Below are 27,602 nucleotides of genomic sequence, written 5' to 3' on the forward strand. Positions count from 1 at the left end.
TCCTTGGACTTTCTCAAGGCTAGAGCTCTACCATTTGAGCCTCAGCACCACTTCCGGCTTTTTTGTATGTATGTGGTACCAAGGAATCAAACCCGGGTCTTCGTGCATGCTAGGCAAGCACTTTAACCACTAGGCCAAACTCCCGGCCCTTCTCTAGATATTTTTAACTAGTTATTTTTAAGACAAGTAATGGCTTCCTGCCTGAGCATGTACTGGGCCTGTGAGCCTCATGTTTACATTTACTATGACATAAGATGCCATGTTTGTGCCTCTGTGTCCACCTATTGGTCAAGAAGAGGTTACTCAAACATTTTTCCTGGACTGGCCTCAAACCATCTATCTGCCCAGCAGATAAATACTTGTAATATCTCATATAGAGATAAGAAAATGCCTACAAAAAGAGGTCACATAAATTTCCTTTAATTACACAGCTAATAGCAATAGATCCAAAAATGAAATTTGTTGTTCAGCAAACCCATTCTTTAGTCTTTTCAAAATATGATTGGAAAGGAAGTAAACATAATTTTTGAAACATTAAAACAATGATAATCTGTGATATCAATTTTACAGGGAAAATACAGTGAACTTACCTAAAGGAATTTAGAAGAGGAGCAGCACACATTGGAAAATACTAACTGAGCCATCCATAAAGATTTAACTTGTCCCCCTATAATTTTCCAACATTTTATTTGTCTATATGAATGCCTCACAAGTTACAAAAAATTCTGAGGACATTAAATCTTTGTCTCTTTCCAGCTAAGAGAACACTGCCTTCTCTAAACATACATTTTACTCAAATAGGAATGGATACAAGTAAGATTAGGACCTACTTTATTATTTTCTCCCCAAAGTCTATGCTTCTATAGCTAAACATTGTTTATTATGAAATATTTATAACTAGAATCTTGACAGAAATAAAAAAATAGGAATAAAGTTTAGGTGAATTTGTATCCTGTAATTTTCTCTGTATTACAATATGGCAATTAAAATATATTTTACAATCATTTTTCATCTGACTGACATTGTAAGAAAGTATTTTTAGAGGCTGGGAGTTTGGCCTAGTGGTAGAGTGCTTCCCTAGCATGCACGAAGACCCGGGTTCGATTCCTCAGTACCATATACATAGCAAAAAGCCAGAAGTGGTGCTGTGGCTCAAGTGGTAGAGCCTTAGCTTTGAGAAAATCCAGGAACAGTGCTCAGGCCCTGAGCCCAAGCCCAGGACTGGCAAAAAAAAAAAAAAAAGAAAGTATTTTTAAATTTATATAATAGTGAAGATATGCAAGACAATCCATAAAACAAGCCAGAGATTAGTAATAGAAAACATTACTATGTCATATAGCAATAATTATAGAAAATGTTTTCCAAAAATACTTTTCAAATTATCCTATTTGAGTTGTTCTTCTATTAAAAAATAGCTTTTCTGATATAATAAAGTACTGAAGTCTGAAAATTTCTTTAGTCTGACCAAAATCACATTACGGTTGATGAAGAGGAGGAATTCAAAAAAATCACTTAATAATAAAAATAATAGCCAATTGGAATGCCATACATACATGTGTTTTAATGCATATATGTGAGCATTTCCTTGGCTCACATGATCTAAACATACAGCTTCACTGTGGAGGTGAAGATTATTATTAGCCTCATTTGAGAAAATAGAAAATTCATGCCTCAAAAAGTTTAATAATTGTCTAAGGCCATATAGCTATTTGAAAGGATCCACATGTTCAGCGGTGTTACTGCCAAGTCACCCCTGCTCAGCAACAGAAGTGACTCGTGTTGCCTTGGGGGAAATGGGACGATATCCAAGAGTGCACAGGGAAGACCTTACTTTGGGAGAAAAATTTAAACAAACTTTGGATAAAATAATTCTCCCAGAAATAATAAAAATTGTGCCTCAGGGTACTGAGAAGGTGAACAATGGCGGATTCTGTTCATGTAACATTAGAGGAGTAGGTGTGCTAGCTTATTATTTTATTCTGTTTTGATCTATTGTGCTATTTTATGTCAAGACAGTGCTGTGCTATGTAGATAAGGCTGCTATTGTGGCCCAGGCTGTTGTGGAACTGGTGACCTCCTGCCTCTGCCTCTTGAGTTTTGAAAACACAGCTGTGCACCACCATACCCAGCTAAGTATGTCCATTTCCAACAAAAAGAGATCTGCAGGAACAAAAACTAAAGCTACCTGAAAATATTGTGCTAAAGCCAGATGGTTTTCTGTCATGGACTCCTTCCTTCTCCATGTCCAGAAATACCCGGAAACAACATTGAAACACCCAGGAACTCTGCTTATGGTGTGCTCTCGAGAAACCTTCCATTGTCCTAATATCCTAGACATTTAGCCGAGGCAGGAAAAAAATCCTTCTAAGACAAATTCTTTTATTCATGATTAGGTACTAAAGAGTATAGTAAGTAATAATGGTTAGGATAGTAAGCTAAAACCCATCCACAGGAAGGTACAATCAATCAATCTTTAACTGGCTTCAGGCAGGATGAGTGTGTAAAAGTGCTAAAAGAATGGAGCATCAGAGTGGGCAAGGAAGGTGTTATCAGTGCAGGAAAGGGACTAAAATTTATTGAGCTCCATGAATGTGCCAAGTATTATATTTAATGCTGAAAGTTTCACAATATCCTTGTGAACAAGGCATGATCTCCCATGTTCAGGGAAGAAACAAAGGGTAAGTAATCAGCCCAAGGATACAAAACCAGTATGAGTAAATGGTGGAGTCAGGAAAGCAGTTCAGATTTGTCTTATCTTATAGCTCATGCTCCCTCCAATAATATCTTACAGACTAAACAGACAGTGAGTTCTTTCATTTTTAAATATACCCATTTCTTATATTATAGAGGGCCCAGTTTAATAAAGGATAGATATAAAAAGATTCACTATAGGTGGAGATTCTACCATACTTCATTCTATAAGCATAAATGAACTTTGGACTTCCTACATTTCCTGTTGATTTTCTAGCAGTAGTGAATAAATGTAATTTTTTAAGTACTGTTCAGAAGCAGAGTAAGTTTTAATACGATTTTTATTTCAGTCCAAGGTGAATGGGTTACAACTTTCTAAATAAATAATAGTAAAATAGCTAATATTCATGTCCTTCAATGTAATTAGCAACTTTCAGAACTGATTGGTATAAAACAATTATTGTCATCGATCAGCTCTGAATAGATAATGTTAAACAAAGTCATCCTGTGCTCAGCAGATTACAGCTTGTTAACGGGCAAGTTCTAAATGACCTCTTAAGCTAGTCAAATCAATGATGCATATTTCTCATTAAGTAACATCAAAACGTAAGTGGTCTTATAAATAATGTTTATTTTAAGCACTAAAACAAATGGCAAAACCTAGATGTATCAAAAGCCATCTGCTCATAGAAAAGATTTTCCTCCACTGGGTTTTTTGTTCTTGAAGAGCTATAGTAACCTTAATTGACATGGAAAGAGATTTAAAAAGTATCTTCTCTTTCAAAATTAAAATGAAGACATAGAAAACAAATTCACTGATAACATACCTAGGATCAAAGCTCAAAATATAGAGAAAAGCTTGGAAAGAGAATTTGTTATTTCTTACTTCTTTCTTACTAGAGAACACTGGACAACGATACAGAAAAGTAATTTTTACTTAGGTGTGGTTTCTTTGTTTGCTTTTTTTTTTTGTGCCAGCCCTGGGGCTTGAACTCAGGACCTGGGCACTGTCCCTGGGCTTTCTCAAGGCTAATATTACATAGCACCACTTGGGGCTTTTTCTGTGTATGTGGTACCAAGCAAGTGAACCCAGGGCTTCTTGCATGCTGGGCATTCACTCCACCACTTGGCCACGCTCTTGACTGTTTTTACTTAGTTTTTAAAAAATTAACAATAAAAAACAAATCTTTCCTTTGAGATACTACTGCATATGTCAAAACTATAGAATATGAACATATCAACATTTATATAGAAATGATAGAATATACGTGAAAAGAAGTTTGCATATATGTGTATATATGCACAATATATACTATATATACATACATATGTATGCATATATATACAATGCAGATATGAAAATTTTAACAAAACATTTTAGAATATGCAGATTAGTCTGTATTGTTTCTTAACCATTCTATTTTCTAACTCTACCTGAATTTATAGTTCATTTCACTATAATCTCTTTAAAGATTTTATAATTATTTTAACTTGAATAACATGAAGTTAGAAATGTTCTTTTGTGTGGTGTTGTAACCATTACTGGGTAAAATGTTAAAACTGCATAAATGACTTTCTTTCCTATCTTCATCAAGCTGAAATTATGAAGTAACCATTCTTTGTGTAAGACAGTTTGTTACTTATTCTGTGTTCATATGCCTCTTTTATAATGACCAATAGACCAGATATCCCTGTACCTTTTCACTAGACCTCCACATCGCCATCTAAGCTTGAATGTCTATATTTAAATACAAATGTTTAATTCCTACACAGTACAAGGAGATTGAGATGAGTCTTTATCTGACATAGTTAATAACATTAAGGAAATAATTTTGTTATGAGATATTATTTTTAAGTTAATATTTTTCTTTTTTGTATTTTAGGAATAAATGTTTCCATAAAAGGAAATGATAGATTGATATTGCAACCTATTATTATATTGTTAAGATATAGATTTATAAATATAAGAAGCAATATGTCATTAAACTTAATTTCAAATCTGTTGTTTTAAATGATTTTTAGTCTCTCTTGTTACTCTGATTTTTATTTTCTTTAAAATGAGCATCTCAGTCTGAGCTAAAGTGTTTTAGGGGCACTAAAGGCAAATTAAATGATTTAATATAAGTGAAGTAAATCAGTTAAATTCTCTAGAATACAGCAGTTTCACTAAATAAGCGTATATGATTGATCAATACCATGCACAAGGAAGCCAGGGTAAAAGGACTTTTACTTGAAACAATCAATTACATCTGTAGTTCTTTAAACTTCTGTAAGCTTTAGATTATCACCATTTTTTCATTGCTCATAAATCTTTGAAGCTGAGCGGAAATATCCGATGGAACATATTTCATAAGAGACATCGATCGTTGAGGAACTGAATACTAGCACTTGGAATCTGCATTCTTATGATATTGCTTCAGTCGTCCTAGGATGGACAGGAAGATGATGTCTCAATGAAGACTTTCTAAAGGGAGCTTTCCTTTGTTAGTTTTCCAAGCTTGTGCTGGATCTTACATTCCCCATTGTACTTATTTTGTGGGGGCCAGCTGAAGATGCACTGAAAAGTGATCTTCCAAGGCACTCAGGTCCCAAGTAATAACGTCTTTCACTAAGTCTCTGTATTTGGTACACAGAGTTGTTGTGAATTACCACATATGACATGTGGGACTCCTGGAGTTTGGGCCTTGGATCTAAAACTTTGATCTCACAAGAGGAAGCAAGGAAGGGAGGAAGGAAGGAAGAGAGACAGGGAAGAAGACAGGGAGGGAGACAGGCAGGCAGGCAGGAAGGCAGAATGAATATATGCAATTTTGATCTCAGGTAGATTATTTTCTCCCTACACATAGATGAAAGGAGATTTCATGGACTAGATCAGCCAATAAGTAAAAACCACAAGCAAGAAAAAAAACAATTATTGTGGAAAAATTAATCTGTTTGGAATAATGGACAAATAATTGATCTTAGGATGAATGAAATAATTCCACTAAGATGGAATTTTTATTTTGCTACCTGGTGATATTTTAAAACAGGCGTTCCATACACAAAGGACTTCTTGTACTCATCTAACATGGATATGATATTACTTAGGAACCCATGTTCATGTCTGGTGGGCCAGAGATGAAGGCCAAGTGCTTGCACATGCTCACAAAGGTTGGAAGGGGGAAGGTTAGTTAATATGGTATCACATTGTATGAGGACATACAACTTCTATCTATATGAAGCAGGAGAGAAATGAATTGAGCAACTGACTTGGGTCATGCATATGTGAGCTACTGCAAGCTGTCTACCAAGAAAGAACTGAGAATAAAAATCAGGGGCTAGATTTAAATAGGGTCCACAATAGTGGCCAAATGCCAGAAGAAAAGCAGAACAATACTTGGGATAAAGTCAAACTGAAGACCAAAAAGGAAATAGTGTCACATTGACACACAGGAAGAATAAGGCCCCTGGAGATAAGATAAAAATTTACTGAGCAATTTACTACTATATTAATTGACTCTCAGTGGCTTAGCAACAAGGATTATGTACTAAGCATACTGTGAGTTCTGAATGTACCATGTATTATAGGAAGCCTTCTGTGTTTTGGAATACTTTGACAAAATCCTAACTCACAGAAGGTCTTCCATTCACTTATGAATTACTCACAACTAAATTTTACCTTAGCATGTCTAGTTTACTCACACTATGCAATCTAGTCAGGAAATCAAAGAAGGCTTAAAGACATTTCAGCTAAGATTTAAATAATTTCCAACAAGGGCAACCAAGGGAATAGAGAAAAAGTATTTAAAGAAAAGAACATTTTTATTCCTTGCATAGAAAAATCAGAGGGCCAGCATTCATTGTTTTATTCTGGGGATATTTATCTAACCACTTACTATAAGTCAAGCCTTCAGAGATACAAAGAAAAAGATAATATCTGGGCCTCAGGGGACTTACCGAATGTGGAGGGTGGAGACTGGCATATAAATTAGTTAGGATAATAAAGGTTACAAGTTCTGTAACCAAAGTATGTCGATGGCCAAGTAAGGACATAAAAAGTGAGAGAGTGATCAATTCTACAGGAATAGAGAATATCATAAATCCTTTAGAGTAAAGGTGACCCTTTAAAAATAAATGCAGCAAATAAGAAAATTAATAGCTATTATACAGAAACATCACATATATAAGACTTCATGACTAAAGTATGACCAATTGTTTAGGACTGACAATAAATAAATATGATTAAACTTACTCCAGTAGCCTGCTTAACAAGTTACTGAATATAATCTAGTTGTCATGCTAGCTTTCAGTTGCCAAATGTATAACTTGTAATTTTTGCAGTTTATGAGACCAATTAAGAGGTACCTGCTATTGAGAAAGGTCTATTCAGGATTTGCATACATGTGCTTCCTACAGGAACCAATACATCACTGCTTCCCAGCAGGTGGGCTGTCTCTGTGTCCTAAGATTTTGGCTGTACTCTTTTGGGGGACATCTTTGCTTCTTGCTGTAGATTGGTAAGAAAAAAAGTATTGCCTGTCTGAGGGGCAATCTGCCTTCTGCCACAAGATGCTTATTGTCAACTCCTGTTCTGGGAGCAAAGTGACTGCTAAATGGTTCAAATCAAAGGACACAGATACAGAGTATAGGTTGAACAATTAGCCTTTCTCCTGCTTTTAGTTAATTTTCAGCCCAAGGCACAAGACCAGTGGCCTTGAATATCCTCTTAAGACATTAGAAGAACTATAGTTTTTATCATTGGAACAAGTAAACAAAAATTGCTGCTAGGCACCAGTGGCTGCCTACAGCAATCCTAGCTATTCAGGAGGCTGACATCTGTGGACTGAGGTTTGAAGTCAGCACAGGAAAGGAAGTCTGTGAGATTCTTATCACTAATTATCTACCAAGAAGATGGAAGTAGAACTGTGGCTCCAGTGGTAGTGTGCCTGCCTTGAATCTAAGTGCTAAAGGAGGCCACCCCAGTATCAGCACCAAAAAACAAAACAACAACCAACAAAACAAAAAAATTAACAAAAAAAACCCCTACCTAACAGATGATTTATATTGATGTGAGTTTTTAAGACATATCTACTCTGGGGAAAGAGGAGCCTCCATTATTCATATTAGATCAGAATTCAATATGAAGATTTAGAGCTGAATTATAACCATAAACAAGCTTCTTTTTTCTATCTGTTTTGTGTGCATTTTCCTAGTAGCACAAGATACAAGACCTCCTGTTTGGATTTTATTAGTCTATCATCTAAAGGCTCTGGTCATTAACTGCTTTAGATTGTCTAACTTCTATTATTTTTTACTTTAGAGACACATCAGACAGGAAATAAACAGAAAAGAAAAAGAAAGAACCTAGAATATGAAGTCTTTAATAAACCTGTAAGAATTAAAATTCTCCATATTCTCAAATTCACTCCTAATAAAAATACAGGGCCGGGAACATAGCCTAGTGATAGAGTGCTCTCCTATCATGCAGGAAGCCCTAGGTTTGATTCCTCAGGACAACATACACAGAAAAAGCCTGGTGATTCTCAGGGGGAAAAAAAAAATGGTTCTCTGGTTCAAGCTAGTGACAGAGCACTAGCCTTGAGCAAAAAGTGTCCACAGTGCCCAGACCCTGAGTTAAAGCTTCAAGACTGGCAGAGAGATGGAGAGGGAGAGGGAGAGGGAGAGGGAGGGAGGAAAAGGGAGAGGAAGGGAGGGAGGGAGGGAGGGAGGGAGGGAGGGAGGGAGGGAGGGAGGGAGGGAGAAGAAAGAAAAATACAGTCATTTCACTTTGTGACTATTACTGAGAAGATTAGCACACTACAGCTGGAGTTTCTGCCCTGGCTCCAAAGATGCCAGAAGTGAGATCTGTTTCTTATTCTTGTTTGTATTTTTGTAAACTCCAAGAAAGCAGAGAGATTGACCACACCAGGTAAACTGGGATTAGTCTCCCACTATATCACACCTGCAGAGGAAATCAACCCTTACAAAAGCAGTACACAGTCACAGTACTGTTCAGGTAGCTTCTCTTGGGTTCAACTCATATCTTACAGGAAATATTTACTATCTTGTCTCACCTCAGATAAACCTACTATTTACAGAAGAGCTAACCGATTCATAAAAGAGAGCAGGCAACGTAAGTTATAGGAACATGACATGGATAAAATTCACTTCAAAATTTTTTCCATGTGTTGTACTTTAGCAATTAAGTTGTCCCTGTGCTGTCTAAAACAACAGAAACAATATGTTTTGTCCATCTCCACAACCTGTGAGAAACTAGATTCAAGTCCTGTAGTTGTTAAATTTAGCTTTCTGTTGAAAAAAGGTAGCACATAAAAATGAACACAGAAATGTTAGAAATAAAACTTATAAGCTGGAAGCTGACTTTATTACTGTTAAATCATATGAATAATTTCTAATTGATTTGCATTGTCAGGGTCCTTATATTCCAAACCATGTTCATCTATTTATCACAATATTCCATATAATGTATAGAAGTTAATATATTGCTTCATTAATATTTACAATCTTTCTCTAGTTATAGCTCAGATCTATAACATTCTACAGAATAAGCATTTATAATTATACGTTTTACATTTTACTCTAATTTTTAATTCTGCCAAGATTACTTAGCATACTTAACTTTTTAGCTGTGTACTCTTTTCTCTCTTTGCCATTAGCATATCAATCAAATTTGCATTATTCTGCCTTGCTCATTTTATTAAAATCGAATTCAGAGCACAATTGACTTTTCATTTGTTTAACAAGTGAAGAAATATTTACCTCGACAGCCATTCTATTATAGTGATCCATCTTCATAGTACAATTTGCTAACTGTGAATCAAAAAAAAAAGATGGCATTCAATTCAGTTACACAAAGACAGTGCAGCCTATTTTTGCATATCCAAGAAAAGAATCTTTATACATAATACATAATAAGAGTTCTAGGCTTAGAAAAAAATGAAATCAAACTTTGTATTGAAGAGATGGGCTTCCTAATACATAATGCAAGCTTAACCAGAAAAATCTATGGTAGTCAAACTAGGAGCTAATGGAGATATATGATCATAAAATGCTCTCCGCTGAGTTTGATAATCAATGGTGCTCTACTGAGAATAGAATAACAAAGCAGAAATATTCACAAGTACTGGTGACACGTAGTATTATATGATTTATTCACTGGGGTTCTTTTAGCCCAAACTCACAGAAACATAAAAGGAATTCATATTTCAAGACGTCTGGTTTAATGAAAAATTCAAAGAAATGCTGTCTTCAGTCGAAATCGTTCAAGGATATGGATGCAGTGATGGGGCAAAATTGTGCCTTCCAACCATCTATGCAAAATGCTATGTACTTAGCCGACTCCTGAGCAATCCCTGGGAACTTTGTTTCATTTAATATTCATCTTTGTGCTATAAAATCATAAATACAATGATACCGGGTTACAGCATATCCCTAGGCACAGTAGAGACTTCCCAAAGTCTTCGTTTCTTCTAGAAAACTCACATTTATCTATGAACTATAAATCTCTGTTCTAGTAAACAATCATTTAATGGAGTAGTTTATTTCAGTGAAAATGTCATTTTAAACTATTTCCACCTAATGCCTCAATCTTTTCATTAAAAGTAGAGTATAAGTAAGCAGTAAAAGCAATGAAATCCTCCATTTTTATCCCATTGAAATCGATTGAATTCAGCCCAGGTTATGAGTATTACAGTTCCAGCAAATATCATGAGAGAAAAGAAAGTCTTAACTCTTTATAAAGGAGTCTCTTCTTTATGACAAACAAGAATTCCTACAAAAGGTTTTACTGTAATTAGTGTTTGGACTGCCTGATCTGATACATAGCAAATTGTCTATGCAGAGGAGTAGTGTTGGATTATTTATCAACAGTCTGAGCAATTAAGAAACATTTGTCTTGCTATATGTTACTTGAGAATAAACAATGAGGTTGCTTCATTTTAAATTCTTCTTCAGAGCAAGCAGGGAATGATTTCAGATGATATAAGATATTTACTTTAATACCAGATTTCTTCAAGTCATATTGATGCTGACATTGCCATTAAAGTTTTTCAAAGAAAAATATTTTGGAAAGTATGTACTCCAAAAGTTTTGGCATAGGAAAAGATGTTATTATCTTTATCCTATCAGTATTTAGTTACAAGTTGTTGAGTATGTGAGCCTTTGAGCCATGGATCAGAGCTTTATCTCTGAATTTGTTTTATACCAGCTGTGCGGCTTTGAAAAAGTTATTGGAAGTCTGTTAAGTTTGACATTCATCTTTTCAATATTGGAACATTGCATATTTACTACGTTGTTGTGATAATAATAACAATATTATTATTATATATGAAAGTGTTTCCCATACAGCTTCAAGTCATTTTAAAAGGACTGAGATTGATCAAAATATATTTATATTATACTCATAAACTAATTTATTAAATGGCAACTTTTGTCAAACTAAATAAAAAATAATTTTTAAAATTTTATTAGACAGGTCATGTACTAAGCGGTTACAATTACATAAGTCAGGTAATGAGTAAATTTTTCTTTTTTTTTTTTTTTGCCAGTCTTGGGCTTGAGCTCAGGGCCTGAGCACTGTCCTTGGACTTTCTCAAGGCTAGAGCTCTACCACTTGAGCCTCAGCACCACTTCCAGCTTTTTTCTATGTATGTGGTACCGAGGAATCGAACCCGGGTCTTCGTGCATGCTAGGCAAGCACTCTACCACTAGGCCAAACTCCCGGCCCCGAGTAAATTTCTTTTTAAATAGTGTCACCCTCTCTCTCATTTTCTTCCACTTTTTCCACTTCTGGCACACTTTTTCCCTAAGTCGTATAGTTCACTTCCAACATAGAAAATGTTATAAATTAATATAAACAGTTATCAGTAGTGTAATACACATTTTATGGTGTGAATTATATAAAAGCGTGAACTCTGGGCCTGGGCACTGTCCCTGAGCTCTTCAGCTCAAGGATACTGCCCTACCCCTTGAGCCACAGCGCCACTTCCGGTTTTCTGGCAGTTAAGTGGAGATAAGAGTCTTTCGGACTTTTTGTGCCCAAGCTGGCTTTAAACTTCAATCCTTAGATCGCATCCTTCTTAGTAGCTAGGATTACAGGTGTGAGCCACTGGCACCCGGCTAAAAGGATACATTTTATTATGAACTAATGAGCAGGAGAGCTATTGCTTCACAGTCTAGTAATTCTAAAATCTCACTTTCAGTATTTTCAATTTCATACTGACTGTTTGAGTTTCCTTTGCTTTACTTATCATTTCCACCTATTCACAGAACTTTCTCAAGTCTTATTTTACCACTTTACACCTCTCTCTCTGTCTCTGTCTCTCTGTCTTTGTCTCTATCTCTCTGTCTCCGTTTCTCTGTCTCTGTCTCTCTCTCTCCCCTACCTCATAATTTACAATTAGTGGAAGATAAATGAGAACCACTTGATTATAGGTCAAGGTACTATTCAAAGCTTTCCATAAAAGGTCCCAATTAAAAAAAAAGAAAATTTATTTTTATTACAAGGGTGATGTACAGAGGTGTTAAAGTTACATCAGTCAGATAAAGAGTAAATTTTTTCAATATTTTTCCAATTATCTCCAAAAATTTATTTCTCCTCATATTTTCTCCTCTGTATCCATGTTCCTCTTTTTCCAACATTCATAAGTGAATCCCTTTTTTCTCCTACACTAAGTACCACCAACTAGAATAAAAAGCTCGCATTTCCCTAGTGGTACTTATGAAGCACTACAACAAGTAGGATACTTGACTTATAAAAACAACCACAGAGTTCAAGGCCCAGGACTGGCAAAACAAAAACAAAAACAAAAAACAACCACAAAAGAAGCAAGAAACCACTTCTGCATCTCAAGTTTTCAAGTTCATTACAGGCTGTCCACTGTGAGTGTTGTTAATCCTTTCTGAGGCCTCTGGATTCAGTCCACTGTTCTCTCCTCGTTATTCCTGATCCACTCAATTTCATGATGTAGAAGTTTTAACCTTTAACCTTATTGGATATTATGGTTGGAAACTAGGACAAGAGGAGCTCCAAGGAGGAAAACAGTCAACTATCTCAAAAGTAGAGCATATAAAGCATTTCTAGTGATGGAGTGATAAAACTTTGCCAATCAACTGGCTTTATTTGCTAGAGCGGACAAAAGCCATGTAATATTCTATGCAGATTCTCTTTACCACTCATTACATTACTTCATAAATGGTGAAATAAATATAACCTTCTCTTGTGGAAGCTTATTTATCTCACTTTAAGAGCTATTTAAAATCAGTAAGAATTCTCTTGCCCAGGTACATTTTTGAGAAAGAATGTCTTTAAAGGTAGCCTTTTAAAACAGATCCTAGGACTTCTGTCATTTGCCTGTTTGACAATATAAAACAGTGACACTTCTAAAAGTTTTGTACAAATTCCCTCTTCTGGTCCTTGTGACAATGCATCATTCTATTTTCTGATTGTTCATCCATTTTAATTTCCATCCTTCTTCTTAAATTCCACATAATGTATTCTACAAGAGTCAGTTCTTAGCTTTTTGCTTAGGTAGAAAATCTTTCAACTTACAGTAATAATTATAAAACTTTTATCGCTACCTCTCACCCTCAATCTGAGGCCCTATCTAATAGTCAAATTTAATAAACATTTGTTGAGGGCTAATTATGATGTATCAGACACTGCTGAGACAGCATCAATGCTTTACAAGACTACCACCACATGGAGGTGTCCTAACATCATCGCAAACTCATTAAGTTCAAAAATATCTTTCTGTAAGCCTCCCTGAGCAACTCCATTCAGAATGCTTCTTAGGAATACCTTTTCTTTTGTCCTCATGGTAACTATGATTCAGCTTTGCTGGGATTAAAAATAAAAAGTGCATTAGTCAGGTACCAATGGCTCATACCTTCAATCCTAGAAATTCAATAACCTGAGATCTGAGGATCATAGCACAAAGCCAGTACAGGCAAGAAAGTCCATGAAAAATCTCCAATTAACTAATGAAAATCTAGAAATAGAGCTATGGCTCAAATGATAGAGCGCTAGGCTTGAGCACAAAAGCCCAGAGACAGTGCCCATACCCTTTTAAGTTCAAGCTCCAAAATCAACACACACACACACACACACACACACACACACACACACACACACACACTCACAGATTAAATTAATACATTAACTTGAAATATATATGTATATAACTCAAAAGATTTGAAAACAAAAGGTTCTTTCTTACTGTCATGACATAGAAGCTAAGGTTCCCTATTGCTTTTCTCCAGACTACAGATGAAGAGCCAGAAACTGGAGAATAGCTGCAAATCCTAAATCTTCAATTCGGTATGACATCACCTCATAACACTAGGACAAGCTAAAAGCATTAGGCAGGGGATTAATGATCCTTTTATGAGGTAGGGTAGAAGAGTGAGTAATTTTGAACAATATACTTTACTCTGATACATGAAACCAGATTTGGAGTATTTGAAGGACATCCAAGAAATATTTTGGATTAAACATGTATTTCTACACAGATTTAAGAGGACCAGTATCTCAGAAACTTAAGTTACATGTTTAAGTACTTGTGAGCCACATCTCTTACAGAGTAAAATGAAGAAAGTTATTTGCATATTTAAATAGCAACGTATCACTAGGAACAGGTGAATACAAACTTGCTTTTAGCCAAGACATCTCTTTAATACCACAGGATATTGCTTCACTATAGGACATGTTAAACTTTTCAGCAACCTTTTCCTAGTCTTCAACAGTTTTTGTCATGTAGATTAAATCCTTATGGTGTTCCTTCTTTCTCAATGTTCCATATTTATTTCCAATTTCAAACTTCACTTATACTGTTACCAGCTTGACCATTACAGAGGACATTAATTCCCCAGGTACACATTTATTATCTCAATCCCTTGGATGTGTGTATGGTATATTGTATATCGTATGTGTATATGCATGTGTGTGTGCATGTGTGTTTGGTGAGGGGATGATTCTATTACATTGACTTTTTAAATAAATTTATTTAGCAGAAAATGTATTTACATCTTTTAAAATTCAAAAGCTGCAGAAGAGTTTAAAATGAAAACTTTCCTTACTACCCCTATTCCTCAACCACTCAGTTCTCTTCCCTGTAGGCAAATTGATATCATTAGTGGGTTTTTCATGATCCTTCCAGAGATAAGTAAATTAAATTAGGAGCTTTCAAATCATGCTCTGGTAGCTTAGTTGACAAAATAGGTCATAGACTCTAGGTAGTTCTATTTCATTAGGTTCCAAAATACCTTCATTGTATACCCCTGTTTCATATCAAGGACTAAACATTTTAATAAGATGATAATTAAAAGAGGAATTTGGGCATTAAAGTTTTGTAGGCACTCTTCTATACCCCTCATTCTATAATGAAACCATATACAATGAAACATCACTATTATATATAGTTCTTGGAACAAAAAGTCAGAATAAAATTTGGTAAATGGTCATTGCTTTTTAAAATTACTCAGTGACTGTTCAGATGATAGTATAAGCTAATGATTGTGACAAGATAATTAATGGAGCTTTTCCTCAATTTATATCTCACTCACCAAGTGAAAAAAAAATGGTAGGTCTTTTTGTTACTGGAGTCCTGGCCGTAAGACATATAGTGTTCAGGGATGAAACAGTTCCATTAAGAACAAACATAATACACACAGAATAGAAAAATCTGAGTGGTAACTATATGACAGTCATTTGTACTATTTCTGTAAATTTTCTATAAGCCTAAAATTACTGGAAGATATGAAAATTATCTCTTTGATAGCCTAAAACGCTAGTAGACTTATTGTGAATTTAAAAATCACACTAGAAAGAAAAAAGAGAAAAATATGATATTAAAGGCCATCAGTAGATAATTGATGTATGACAGAAGCAATGATATTTGATCACATATTTCCATTTTAAAGGAAAGTGGACTCAAATATGAAATAAAATTCTTTATATATAATTAATTTCAGTTGGTATATGGAGTAGCTTCTGAGGACAAAGAAATTACTTGCCTCATTTATTCTCAAATAAATTATAAGAGTTGTTTATGTGTATACCAGGTATGTATTGCCATATGTCCAAGCATTCAACTTGAGGAAAATCACAGTAGAAAATTGTAAGCAAGTATAGATAAAATTCCTAAAGTAATTACGTACTTATATTTACTCAATTTTTCCTTCCTAAAATGTTAAACAAAAACAGAAATAGAGGTGTTTGATTTCTGAGTTCAAAAATTTGTATTTTTGTGGTTTTTTTTTTTTTTTTTGCCAGTCCTGGGCTTGGGCTCAGGGCTTGAGCACTATCCTTGGACTTTCTCAAGGCTAGCACTCTACCACTTGGGCCTCAGCGCCACTTCCGGCTTTTTGCTATGTATGTGGGGTACCGAGGAATCAAACCCGGGTCTTCATGCATGCTAGGCAAGCACTCTACCACTAGGCCAAATTCCCAGCCCCTCAAAAATTTGTATTTTATGTGATGTTTAAAACCAATTTCAAGTCCGTAAAAAGAAGCAAAGGGATATGGAACACTTAGACTGATTAGGTTCAGTATTTATTCTATTGATTTCAAATACATCAGTGATATATTCAAAAATATGTGTAATTTTCTAAACATTTTAGAATTTTATTTTTTAAGTCTGAGACTGGGACTCATACTTGGTACCTGATGCTTTTGCTCTACCAACTGAACTATGTTTCCAAAACCTTGGCATTAATGACTTACTTAAATTTTATTTATATCTATAATACAAAATTGAGTAAGAAGTCCTTGACAGAGGAGGAAAGAAGGTTCACTGTTGTGTCTATCAGTTTGGCATCCTTGTGTTTGCTGACTTTTTCGGGCCAATGCATCACTCCAAAATGTTGATGATGCAAAACTGAACATGGGCCAGTACCTAGTCACAAAAATGTCATCATCAAGGAAGTCTATATGGCAAGTGCATGCAAATGCATGTGACATGTAAAACCAAATAAAAATATCTGAATAGTTTAGTACAAAAAGTTAGTTGTGCACAGAAAATCAGGGAAGGCTTCTCAGAAAAGAATAATCCACTACAGCTTTGCCCTTGTGTTTGTCAGCTCTGAGACCAAATACCCAAGAAAGTCATCAAGATACTGGAAAGATTTATTTTGGCTTGCAGTTCCATAGGTTACAAAACATATAGTCAAGTTAATGCCATATTTCTAGACCATTGTGAAACAGACCATCATAGTGAGTGGGTGGAGAATGTGGAGGAACTAAGTTGGTGGCCAGGAAACAGAAGACTGGGTAAAACTTAACCTTCAACTACATGCTTCAGCTAGGGTCCATTTCTTAAGACTTCCAGAAACTCCAAAATATTGCCTCCTACTGAGAAGTAAGATGTTAATCCATGAGCCTTCTGGAGTGACAATTCATATTGAAACCATAACCACTCTTAAATAAATATGTATCATCAACTCCTCTAAATTCTATGTAAATGCAACCTAAATAAATTACCCCATTTTATATAACTCCAATGCTAGCAAATGTATATGAATTATATACTTACCTCAACAACAAGTTGATAAAGGTTTCTGCCTAAGTAACCTCGCCACCACTTTTGAATAATTGTGGCTATTCTGTGTAAATACCTAGGGTAAAAAAAAGTTTATTAGCATAATTTCCTTGAAACACAATGTCTCTTAAGTATTTGCTTAAATGTACTCTTTCTTATCATTAGAGTTCAATTTCAAAGCCAAGTTTCAAGTACTTTTTAAAGGATAGGAGTTATTCTGAGATACAACAAAACACACAATTCTTTGTTTCTTTGAAGTTGTAATTAAATGCTATTTTAATTTCAAATACTTTTCATTATTAAACTATTTTTAATTATTAGAAACACACACAGATCATGGTGACTTTGTGAGAAATAATCCAGGATTATTGATTTAAATCATGATAAAAACTTTAAAAATTCTTCCTTAAAAATAATCAAAAACAGTTTCCCTCTTCAGTATTTGTTAGTTTTGGGATGGAGCTCAGGGCCTAATCTCTGTCCTTGGGTTTTTTTTTCAAGGCTAGAACCCTAACACTTGAGCCACAGCACCACTTCTGTTTTTTTCTATGTATATGTTACCGAAGAATCGAACCAGGTCTTCATGCATGCTAGGGGAGCCCTCTACCACTAGACTAAACTCGAGGCCCCTTCAGCATTTCTTTTTTATATTCTTCAGTTTGTCAAAACCAATAGTATGCTGGTCTGCTGAATTAAAAATATCTTTTTTGATGCTTTCTCAGTTTAGGGGTCAGAAGAGAAGCCTCATTTTCATAATTGAAATTTGTACACTTGGCTTCTACTAGATAGCAAAGAAGAAGGAAGTATGATCCCTAGCCTGCTGAATTCTAATAGTATATTACTTCTCTACCTCATCAAAAACAATACCTATTTTTCAGAATAAAGGAAAACAGAGGGAATATTGGAGTAATAAAGAAAATCCAGGAGGAATTAAGATGAATCATCTCTTTGCATAACTAGAATGAAATCACTTGGACACCATTTGCCTTGGTATCTCAACTGCTGGAGATTAGAATAGCTTCTTTCACACTCCTGCCTTTCTTACCCAGCAGTGAACTCATGGTTATAAATATAGCCTCAGTCATTGTCATTTCCTATGAAATCTGGAGAAAAGAATCTGATCAAGTACATTCAAGACACCGAAAACTGTTCAAAGTACATAGATGGTCAATATAATTTAAGTTCTAATAAAAAAACTCAGAATTATTACATAGTTCTTTCAAAAGATATCACTATGATAATTTCATTATGATTAAAATAATCAGAAATAAGCACTTTGAACAAATTACATTTTTCTAAGGAATAAATTCCATGTCACATCTGAAATACGCATGACAAAATCCACATACCTGATATATGCTCGAACTTGACATCCTCGAAACCAGCTCTGAATTTTAATGGCTGCATTGTTCTCTTGTTTTCTAAAATCATTTACAATACTAAAAAAAATTAACAAATATGCTATTAGTATCTAACTTAAGTCTATAAGAAGACAACGTTAACCTGTTAACATTAATTTTTAATTTCTTCTAACATGGTAATTATAATTGAAATGTCATTTTACATAAAATTAAAATACCAAATTAAAATATTTCAACAATCATAAGCTATATTTTAAAACTTAACCTTTCTCTGAGAAGTCATGAGCTTTCAACAACTTTACTTTTTAATTTTCATTTTGCAACTAATTAATTTGCCAGCAATTTGTATTAGGAAATGAAGATGCAATGTGTTATTTTGTCATTATTTTTTTAAAGTAACTGTTTGTGCTGTTTATATATATGCCACTTTGCATATAGCATGCAAGATGAAGTGTTTGCATATTTAACTTGGTCATCAGTAAAATGAATTGCCTCTAACTAAAATAAATTCATCACAGAAAAGCTTTTCTGTCTAGAATGCTCTGAATGTCCTCTTTAGTTATGGAAGGCAGTGCGCATGGGACCATGGATTTGTAATTTGCAGATTTTACTGAAGAAAAAAGTTTAGTCAATACAGATCTCTACCCTATTTTTAAGCCAGTGTTATTCTCTCTTCCCATTTGTTATTAATAAGTACTGTTGTATAGGTGAACTGTAATCGAAATACTTTTTAGATGTTTTCTTTTAGAATAGTAGTTGGAACCGTTAGAAGTTTGTTAATGAATAAAGTAGATAAAATGGCTACACATTTGTTTCTTGTTGAAAAATTCTCTCAGTATTGTGTTTTGTGGGAAAGATAATTTTGGGTTTAATATAATATCAGATTAAGCACATACATTTCATGTAAATATTCAATAGTATTTCAAATAAAATACTCATAATGATACAATTTTGGGGCAATGCAATAAAGGTTAGCTGTGACAACTACTATTCTAAAAGAAAACACACAAGAAGGTTAAGTCAGTTACAGTTAGCCTACACAATAGTACTTAAAATGTTAGGTGTGGGCCATCAGCGTTCAGATGAGTAGAGAAGAAGAAACATATACAAAAATAAAGAAGCTTCAGAGCTAAAATGATTAATAAAAATAGAACAAGACAATCAAGAAGAGAAGAGGGAAAATGAAGCACAGGAAGATAAAGTAAAATAAAAGGAAAGCAAAACAAAATGAAAAGGCAAAGGCAGAAATAATAATATATGTAGTTACTTCCCAATATAACATGGCAACTTTGTGGTAGTTCTAATCTCGCTCAAATAAATAGAGAACCTAAGAGTGTGAACTTGACCACCCAAACCTCAATAGCAAAGACCCCAAAATTCTGCCTATAAAGACTTATCTATTGCTAATAGGAAAAAAATCACATTTGACTGTGAAGTACATAAATAATTTCATTTATATAAATAAAAAACTTTCAGTGTTAAGGTTGTTATTCAGATACATTGGAAGAAAGAATAAAATGGGGAGAAAATGACACACATTTCAGGGTAAATTTTTTCCTGGAAAATGGGGACGCAGGAATGGAATGTGACATGGACCCTCACAAACAAATTAAATCAAGTGGAAAGTTATTCTTACCAGAGACACAGAACTGAGTTTTCAAAAATTATTCGTGTCATCTATCTGTATACATGTAAACACACACACAACACATGCATATATATATCCATATATATGTATATGTATAAAATATATCAAACATACATTTTTAACTCCAAGAAAGTGAATTTGGGGTTAGCTCCAGAACAGAAGTGATTTAGAGTGACTTTCTAAAATCTACCATATATGTATGCCTTATTATTATATAAGTAAAGAATTCAATAAAGGGAAAAGACAGGCATGGTGGCTCACGTCTCTAATCCTAGCTACTCAGGAGGCTGAGATCTGAGGATCAAGATTCAAAGCCAGCATGGGGGGGAAAAAAAAAGGACCTGGGACTCTTATCTCCAATTAACTTCTAGAAAATGGGAAGTGGGGCTTGGATCAAGGGTAGAGCAGTAGCCTCAAGCTGAAGAGCTCAGGGACAGTGCCCAGGACCACTTCCAGCCAAATGACCCACAAAAAATAAATAAATAAGTAGTAAATAAATAAATGAAGGGAAAGCTGCAAAATTTGTGCCATACTCATGTATTAGGGGAAAAAAATAAAAATCTTACTAAAATGCAACAAAAGACAGACAGCAAAGAAGAGAATTCCTGAAAGAATAGAAACAGCCTTAAATAATAGTCTGTGGTATACCCATAAAACTGAAGACAATTTTATCCTTACAAAAAATGAAAGTCAGTATGTCTGAATATGGACAAATGATACATTATGTAAGAAAAAGAGGAAGATATAGTGTAGCATTTTTTATTCTTACATTATAAAAAGAATTTAAAATTATGTACATGTGAATGTTTTCATAAGAAAAGCCTTATTCTATACAGAGTAATGTATTACAGGCAGTTAACTTTAGAGAATGAAATCAACAAAGAGAAATTGATTTTAGTCAATTCTAAATTCATTAAGTTATTATATAATAGTCATGTAATACTTTTACAATTAGAAATGGAAAAAGGAAATGAAATAATCTCATATTTTAGAAGACAATACAGTTTTTTTAAGGTTAAGGCCAGCAGACTTATCTGGGCCCTAACCCTTAAGGAATATAGTCTTTAATGTAATGAGCTGTGGCCTATCTACAACAGAAGAAAGCACATTAGCTTTGCAGAATCCCTGCTTCAGCCTCTCTAACTAGACCACTGATAGCTGAATAAGTCTGAACATTTTTTTTTCACCTAAAACGTAGTATATTCTGTAAGATTTCAATATATCATACCCTAGACATATTTGCTAGATCATAAGGAGCCATGAAGGCAGATATAATAAAGTACCTTAAAGAAAGGTATTAAGCTAGAAGCAGTAACTAGTGCCCATGGTACCAGCATTCAGGAGGCTGAAATAGAGGATTGCTGAGGTCAGTCTGGGCACATGAATCCAAGAGCTCAAGGTCAGCCAAGGTAATACAGTAAGACTTTATTTCAAAGATACACCCATATGTACTTTTTAAAAGGATAATATTTACATTGTATTATCATGCAATGTTAAATATCTCTGTGGGTTGTATGGAAAAAGACAAATAATAGCTTACACAAAGTACTATATATGAACTTTTAATATAGCATGATACTTAAAACAGACATATATATATAAGCCATATTCTATCTCTCAAGTATACAGTAATTGACCTAAAAACAATAGCAATGGTAGATAAAAATACATTAGAAGTGAAATTATATATAAAATTATATATAAAATATCTGAAGAATTCAAGACATTGCTCTTATGAAGAACATAGAAGAGTGACCAACAGAAACAGCCGAATAGGTTCTGAAAGAATAGACAACTCTCTCAATCTGTGTACCTAAAACATCTGGTTTTGATAGCCTCAGGTATCTAAAATTCAATGTATATGAAAGAACTCCTTTCTTCCCTCACATATGCACCTTCATTTTTTAAATGCTTTTTTCCTCTTATATTTTGTGAATGGCAATATTTTCTACTTAGGGGCTTACATCAGAGATTATGAAGCAATTAGTTGTCTGCATTTATCTTTTTGAAGCAATTGCAAATCTTATTTCACAAAATGACTTTTTCCACTGTATTCTATAATCTACTGCATGAATGATCTGAAAACATAAATCTAATCAAGGTTTTTTTATCTTTATTTTATTTTTAAAATTTTTTATTATCATAATGATTTATAGAGGGGTTACAGTTACACTAATAAGGTAGTGGGTACATTATTTCTTTTTTTGCCAGTCCTGGGGCTCAGACTCAGAGCCTAAGCACTGTCCTTGGGCTTTCCTCAAAGCCAATGCTTTACCACTTGAGCCACAGCACCACTTGAGGCTTTTTTTTATGTATGTGGTATGGAGGAATCAAACCCAGGTCTTCATGCATACTAGGCAAGAACTCTTAACACTGGACCAAATTCCCTGCCCCATATAATGCTATTTCTTATGACAATTAAATGTTTCATTACAATTAGCATGCAATGTCTGTGCTAGAGGTCCATTATTTGAATATGCTCTATTGAAATTACTGAAAGTATTGCTTTTTCCTCCCCATAGCAATCAACAACATGCTGCTTTATAATGGAGCAGGCAATATGAGTAGAGTCCATAGCAACACCTAATATTCCCTTTGAAATAATCAATTAGTTACTATATTGCCTATTATTATATTATGAAGTTACCATCTATTATAATTGTCATTCGAAAAGCAGAAGTTAAGCAATCAAACTCACTTTGTTTTGAGTTTTTTTTTATCTCTCCTGGTGACATTAGTCAAGTAGAAAAAATTAATCTCCTTGGAGTATTAGCATTAATGTATATAAATATAAGCACATCTTATATTAATAAGAATTATATATTACAATGGAAAGGAACACTAAAAATTAATTGGTAGCTAACTCACTGCTGAACTTTAACTTATGTGCTCAAATACTGATTTCCACACACATTCTTTTAACTTCTTAAAAATGAAATTTAAAGATACTTGGGTTATCACCGAGATGCCAAATACTCATGCAATATGTCATGAACTGCTAGACATTTTATGTTTAACATGAAAAATGTGGGTAACACTTCATTTTAATGGTATAATAATTAGTTCCAAATTACAATGAAAATCCTATAGCAGTGAATAAAATATGACATCCACATGAATTTGAAATAAATTTATTATGATCAGTATTATCACAATGAATACTAAATGAATTAATAATGATGAAAGACCAAAAGTATTACCAGCAATGTAATAAAAATCAAGAAAAATCAGAAGTTTCCAGTCACTTTATCATCAACTAGAAATAAATGCTATAACGTAGGCAACACTACATTCCTGGTGTCATTAGTGGTCAAAATTAACTGACAATAAAGAAAAATATAAAGAGAATTTGTGGCTTAATATCATTCCAGTAAAATATGCAAAATGCTTTTTCATCTAAAAAGGCTATTCTTTCTTTAACCTATGCATATTAGCTATGTATAAAGATTAAATTAAAATTTAATACTCCTTTTGTTCATTACTGGATGTGTGTAACTACTCTAAGAAATTGGAATACAATTCCAGTATTCATGGAATACTGTATCAGAAATGTTGATTTGCAAAAAGATAGTCTATTAAGTTTTCAGTATTTTGAGCCTAATAAAAGATACATTTAATTTATATAACTCTGATTATAACCCATGTGCCAAATAAGAAGCACTCAGTGTCAAGAAATAGGACTTTAGATCTACTGCCTGCTTTTGTTTTCCACTGACTGCCCTCATTGTTTCTCTTCAGCTCAATGAATAAAGATAAAAAATGTGCATGAGATCATTAAGTAGAAATCATCATAGTTCCTTATTTTAAAATATTTATGTCATCTTTTGCCTTCTCACTTCATTTCCTGACCAAATTATGTCCTACAGTCATTGACAATGGGTAAATAAAGTAGGTGGGTTGTTGCATAGAGGGTGTATAGTGAGAGATTTCCACGAAGTAGGCTGCCACAATCTGAGCTTAATATGGACAGTGGTCCATATAGAAAAGGCTTGGCTTGGGGAGGTCAGAGAAGGCTTGGCTTGGGGGGGGGGGCAGAGAAGGCAATCCAAGCGCCTCCATGTGAAATATCCAGCACAAGTAATTAGAATGGGATCCAATAAATAGACAAAATAAAAATAATAGGGTATGGGTTTTGTGCCTGTTTTCTTGCCTTTTTCTTTTATTGGAGGAATAGGAGAGAAGCCAGATATGGTATCTCAAAGGTAGTGTCCCAACTATTCAGGAGGGTAAGAGATGGGGGATTGGTTTATTTATTTGTATTCAAAAATTCAGGACTAGCTAGGGCCACACAGAAAGATGATCACTCAAAAACTGAAAAAAGAAAAAAAAAAACTAGGATAGATTTTATGGTGCTCAATTGAGGGCTGTCAACGAGAACTACTAAAATACAGATGTAAAATGTGTATGAACACACACACACACACACACACACACACACACACACACACACACACACACACATGCTCTAACTCTGCTCACTGTGAGTCTCCAAGAGCTGCAATACTGAATAGAAATGTAGTTTCATCAAAAGGAAAACAAAACTCTGTGAAGGAATGATGGATTAGAACAGAGCAGGAAAAGTACAGCTGAACAAATAGTACTTTGTGTCAGAAAGCAAAGCAGTATTACATTGCTCAAGACGGAAGAAAGCCTGGAGTGTCTCCCTTGGTCAAATCTGAAGGATAATGCCTTTTTTTTTTTTTTTTTTTTTTTTTTTTTGTGGGTCATGGGGCTTGAACTCTGGGTCTGGGTGCTGTTCCTGAGCTCTTCATTTCAAGGCTGCTGCTCTACTCCTTGAGCCACAGCCCCACGTCCCATCTTTTTTTCTTGTGATTAATTGGAGAGAAGAATCTCAGGGTCTTTAGTGCCCAGGCTGGCTTTGAACCCCGATCTCAGATCTCAGCCTCCTGAGTAGCTTGGATTACAGGCGTGAGCCATGGTGCCAGACAAGGATAATGGTTTTAACTCATTAAACAAAATAGGAAACTACAAACCTACACCGTCAAAATTAATTGGATGAGGAACAGGAAACAGACATAGTGTCAAGGGTCCTACTTCAAAGAGACTATTAATTTACAAGGGAAACCAAAGAATAATCCAGGGTGGAGCACAGTGGACTTCACCTTAAACAATCCAAATGGATGTCATCACTAATGGGATAACATCATGCAGTATGCAGTAGGTTGAAAATCACTAAACCACAGCTTTATGATATTCTTGACAATAATGCATAACTCACTTCTAGTCCTGAAGAAAATAGAAAAATCAAAATTAATGATTTACTGATCTAGTATCTTCAAAGTGATGGATCTAGAATCTTCAAAAGTGTCAAGGTCATAAACATAAAAGACCGAAAGATTTTCAAATTCACGATAACTACTGGATTTCAGTAGCACATACCTGTAATTGTAGATACTCACCAGGCTGAGATCTAAGGATTGTGGTTCAAAGCCAGCCAGTCACAGAGATGTCTCTGGGATTTTAATCTCCAGTTAACCACCAGAAAACTGGAAATAGTGCTATGGTTCAAGTGTAGAGCACCAGTTTTAAACCACAGCTAAGGAAAAGCACCAGGCCCTGAGTTCAAGCCCCAGTACCATGCACACATCAAAAAGAGATAAGCAAGCCAGAAGTGGTGCTGTGGCTCAAGTGGTAGAGCCCTAGCCTTGAGAAAATCCAGGGACAGTGCTTAGGCCCTGAGCCCAAGCCCAGGACTGGCAAAAAAAAAAGAAAAAAAGAGAGAGAGAGATAAGCAGAATCCTTTGCTATAATATTATTAGAACATGCTCCAATTTCCTGTTAGGGTCTGTTTAGGTTGTTCATCCAATTAACATTAGAGAAAATGGCAAAGTCTGAATGAGGTCTGAGAGTTAGGTTGTGGAAATGAACTCATTAATTTCTGACAGTCCTATACAAGATTTCTATAATGCAAAATTTCTAGCTTTCTTCTTCTGCAACAGATTCCTCCACATTTCCTTATGTATATGTTTCCTTTCATCTAAGTAATTTAAAAAGATGTTTAGATATATCAGATATAGTTCTGTTTACTTGTCTTAAAATTATACATGCTTTAAAATGATATCAAATGCTATTTATTTTTCTTTTATAGAAGAGTATTTGACTTGAAATTTGTCAAAAACTACAAAGATACAAAGATACTAAGTAAAATAAGGAAATGATGAAGAAAATTTTAAAAAGAAACAAAATGCCATATCCAATTTAAAGACAAAGGTTTCTTTATTATTTGTTTTTTATAGACAGAGTGAGATTATGTCATTCCTCTCCTGAAAAATCTGCCAGAACTTCCTATATTGATCAAATTAGAAACCTATATCCTTATGATAGTAATGGTTTCCCTCATTCGTCATAATCAGTAGAAACCTTGGGCTCTACTAGCACTGCAATAGAGCAAAATCTTGATACATAAGGCCATATAGTATGAAGCTAATTGAAAAGACCTCCAGGATATTGAAACAAAAGCCATATAACGAATGATTGTCCTTAATGTACTATGTTGTCTCTCATCTCCTTTGCTGTCCTTTGGTTATCTCATATTGTTACAGTATCTCACTTTGTTATCTGACATATTGAATTTATTTGTATTTGGTCTTTTGAAATTTGATAGGGAAGGGGGGAAAACCAAGACGGGTGGGGGGTGTGTGGGGGGAGGGTAATGGGTACCAAGACATGTGAAAGGGTATCAATGTATGTGAATTAATGCACCTTCTATCTGGCAAATATCATGTAACCCTTTTACTAATTACAATAAAAAATTAAAAAAAAAGAGTTCTAAATGCTCTGGCCCTCTCTGACCTACTGGCTCTCCTGTGTAACAATGTCCTCTGATACATTCCTATAGGTTTCTGACAAGGATTTATCACTTACTCTTCTGGCATTTGATTGCATGATCCTGATATATCTATCTAGATGCCAAATTATTCCTTTTATAGATTAAATTCATGCACAAATATCACCTGTTCAGCAGAGCTTGTTCATATGCTCTACACAAAACAGTATCTTGGTTCACTGTGCTTGCCTTTCCTTGTCATATTCCTTCTGTGACACTTATAACACTTACAAGTTTAAGGTCTGCTGCTCTTAATTTTTTGTTGCCTGGTTTCACTCTCATATTTAAAAAAGTGTTTTGAAAACAGTAAGTGTTCAGAATATATTGAATAAATCAGTGACTATCTCATTCACAATTATAGGGTTGAGAATCTTACTAGAACTTATGAAGTTCTCAGGAGAAATTTAGACAAATGTTCCTTTAATGTCTAAAATATAGGGTGATATATGCAAGGATTAATTGTCCATCACTATAATGAAAAGGACACATTGTAACTTCCTTAGGTGTGTGTGTGTGTGTGA

At 34.5% G+C, this 27,602-nt stretch overlaps 1 protein-coding gene across 8 annotated transcripts in view; it reads right to left on the bottom strand.

The window, feature by feature from the left end:
• Window positions 1–27,602, bottom strand: part of Spata17 (spermatogenesis associated 17) — a 148,951-nt gene that overhangs the window by 119,348 nt on the left and 2,001 nt on the right. For all 8 annotated transcript variants that reach the window (XR_016536876.1, XR_016536874.1, XR_016536877.1 and 5 more), the window contains exons 2-4: window positions 18,575–18,664; window positions 17,220–17,301; window positions 9,451–9,501 (exon numbers count right to left, since the gene is read on the bottom strand). Coding sequence is in view for 4 of the 8 variants with exons in the window: in XM_090341184.1 (XP_090197310.1) it covers window positions 9,451–9,501; window positions 17,220–17,301; window positions 18,575–18,664 (223 nt within the window). In the remaining 4 variants the exon portion in view is untranslated. The remainder of the gene's footprint in view (window positions 1–9,450; window positions 9,502–17,219; window positions 17,302–18,574; window positions 18,665–27,602) is intronic.

This window comes from Megascapheus bottae, chromosome 10 (genome assembly GCF_031878675.1).
Source record: "Megascapheus bottae isolate mThoBot1 chromosome 10, mThoBot2.hap1, whole genome shotgun sequence".
NCBI lineage: Eukaryota > Metazoa > Chordata > Mammalia > Rodentia > Geomyidae > Megascapheus > Megascapheus bottae.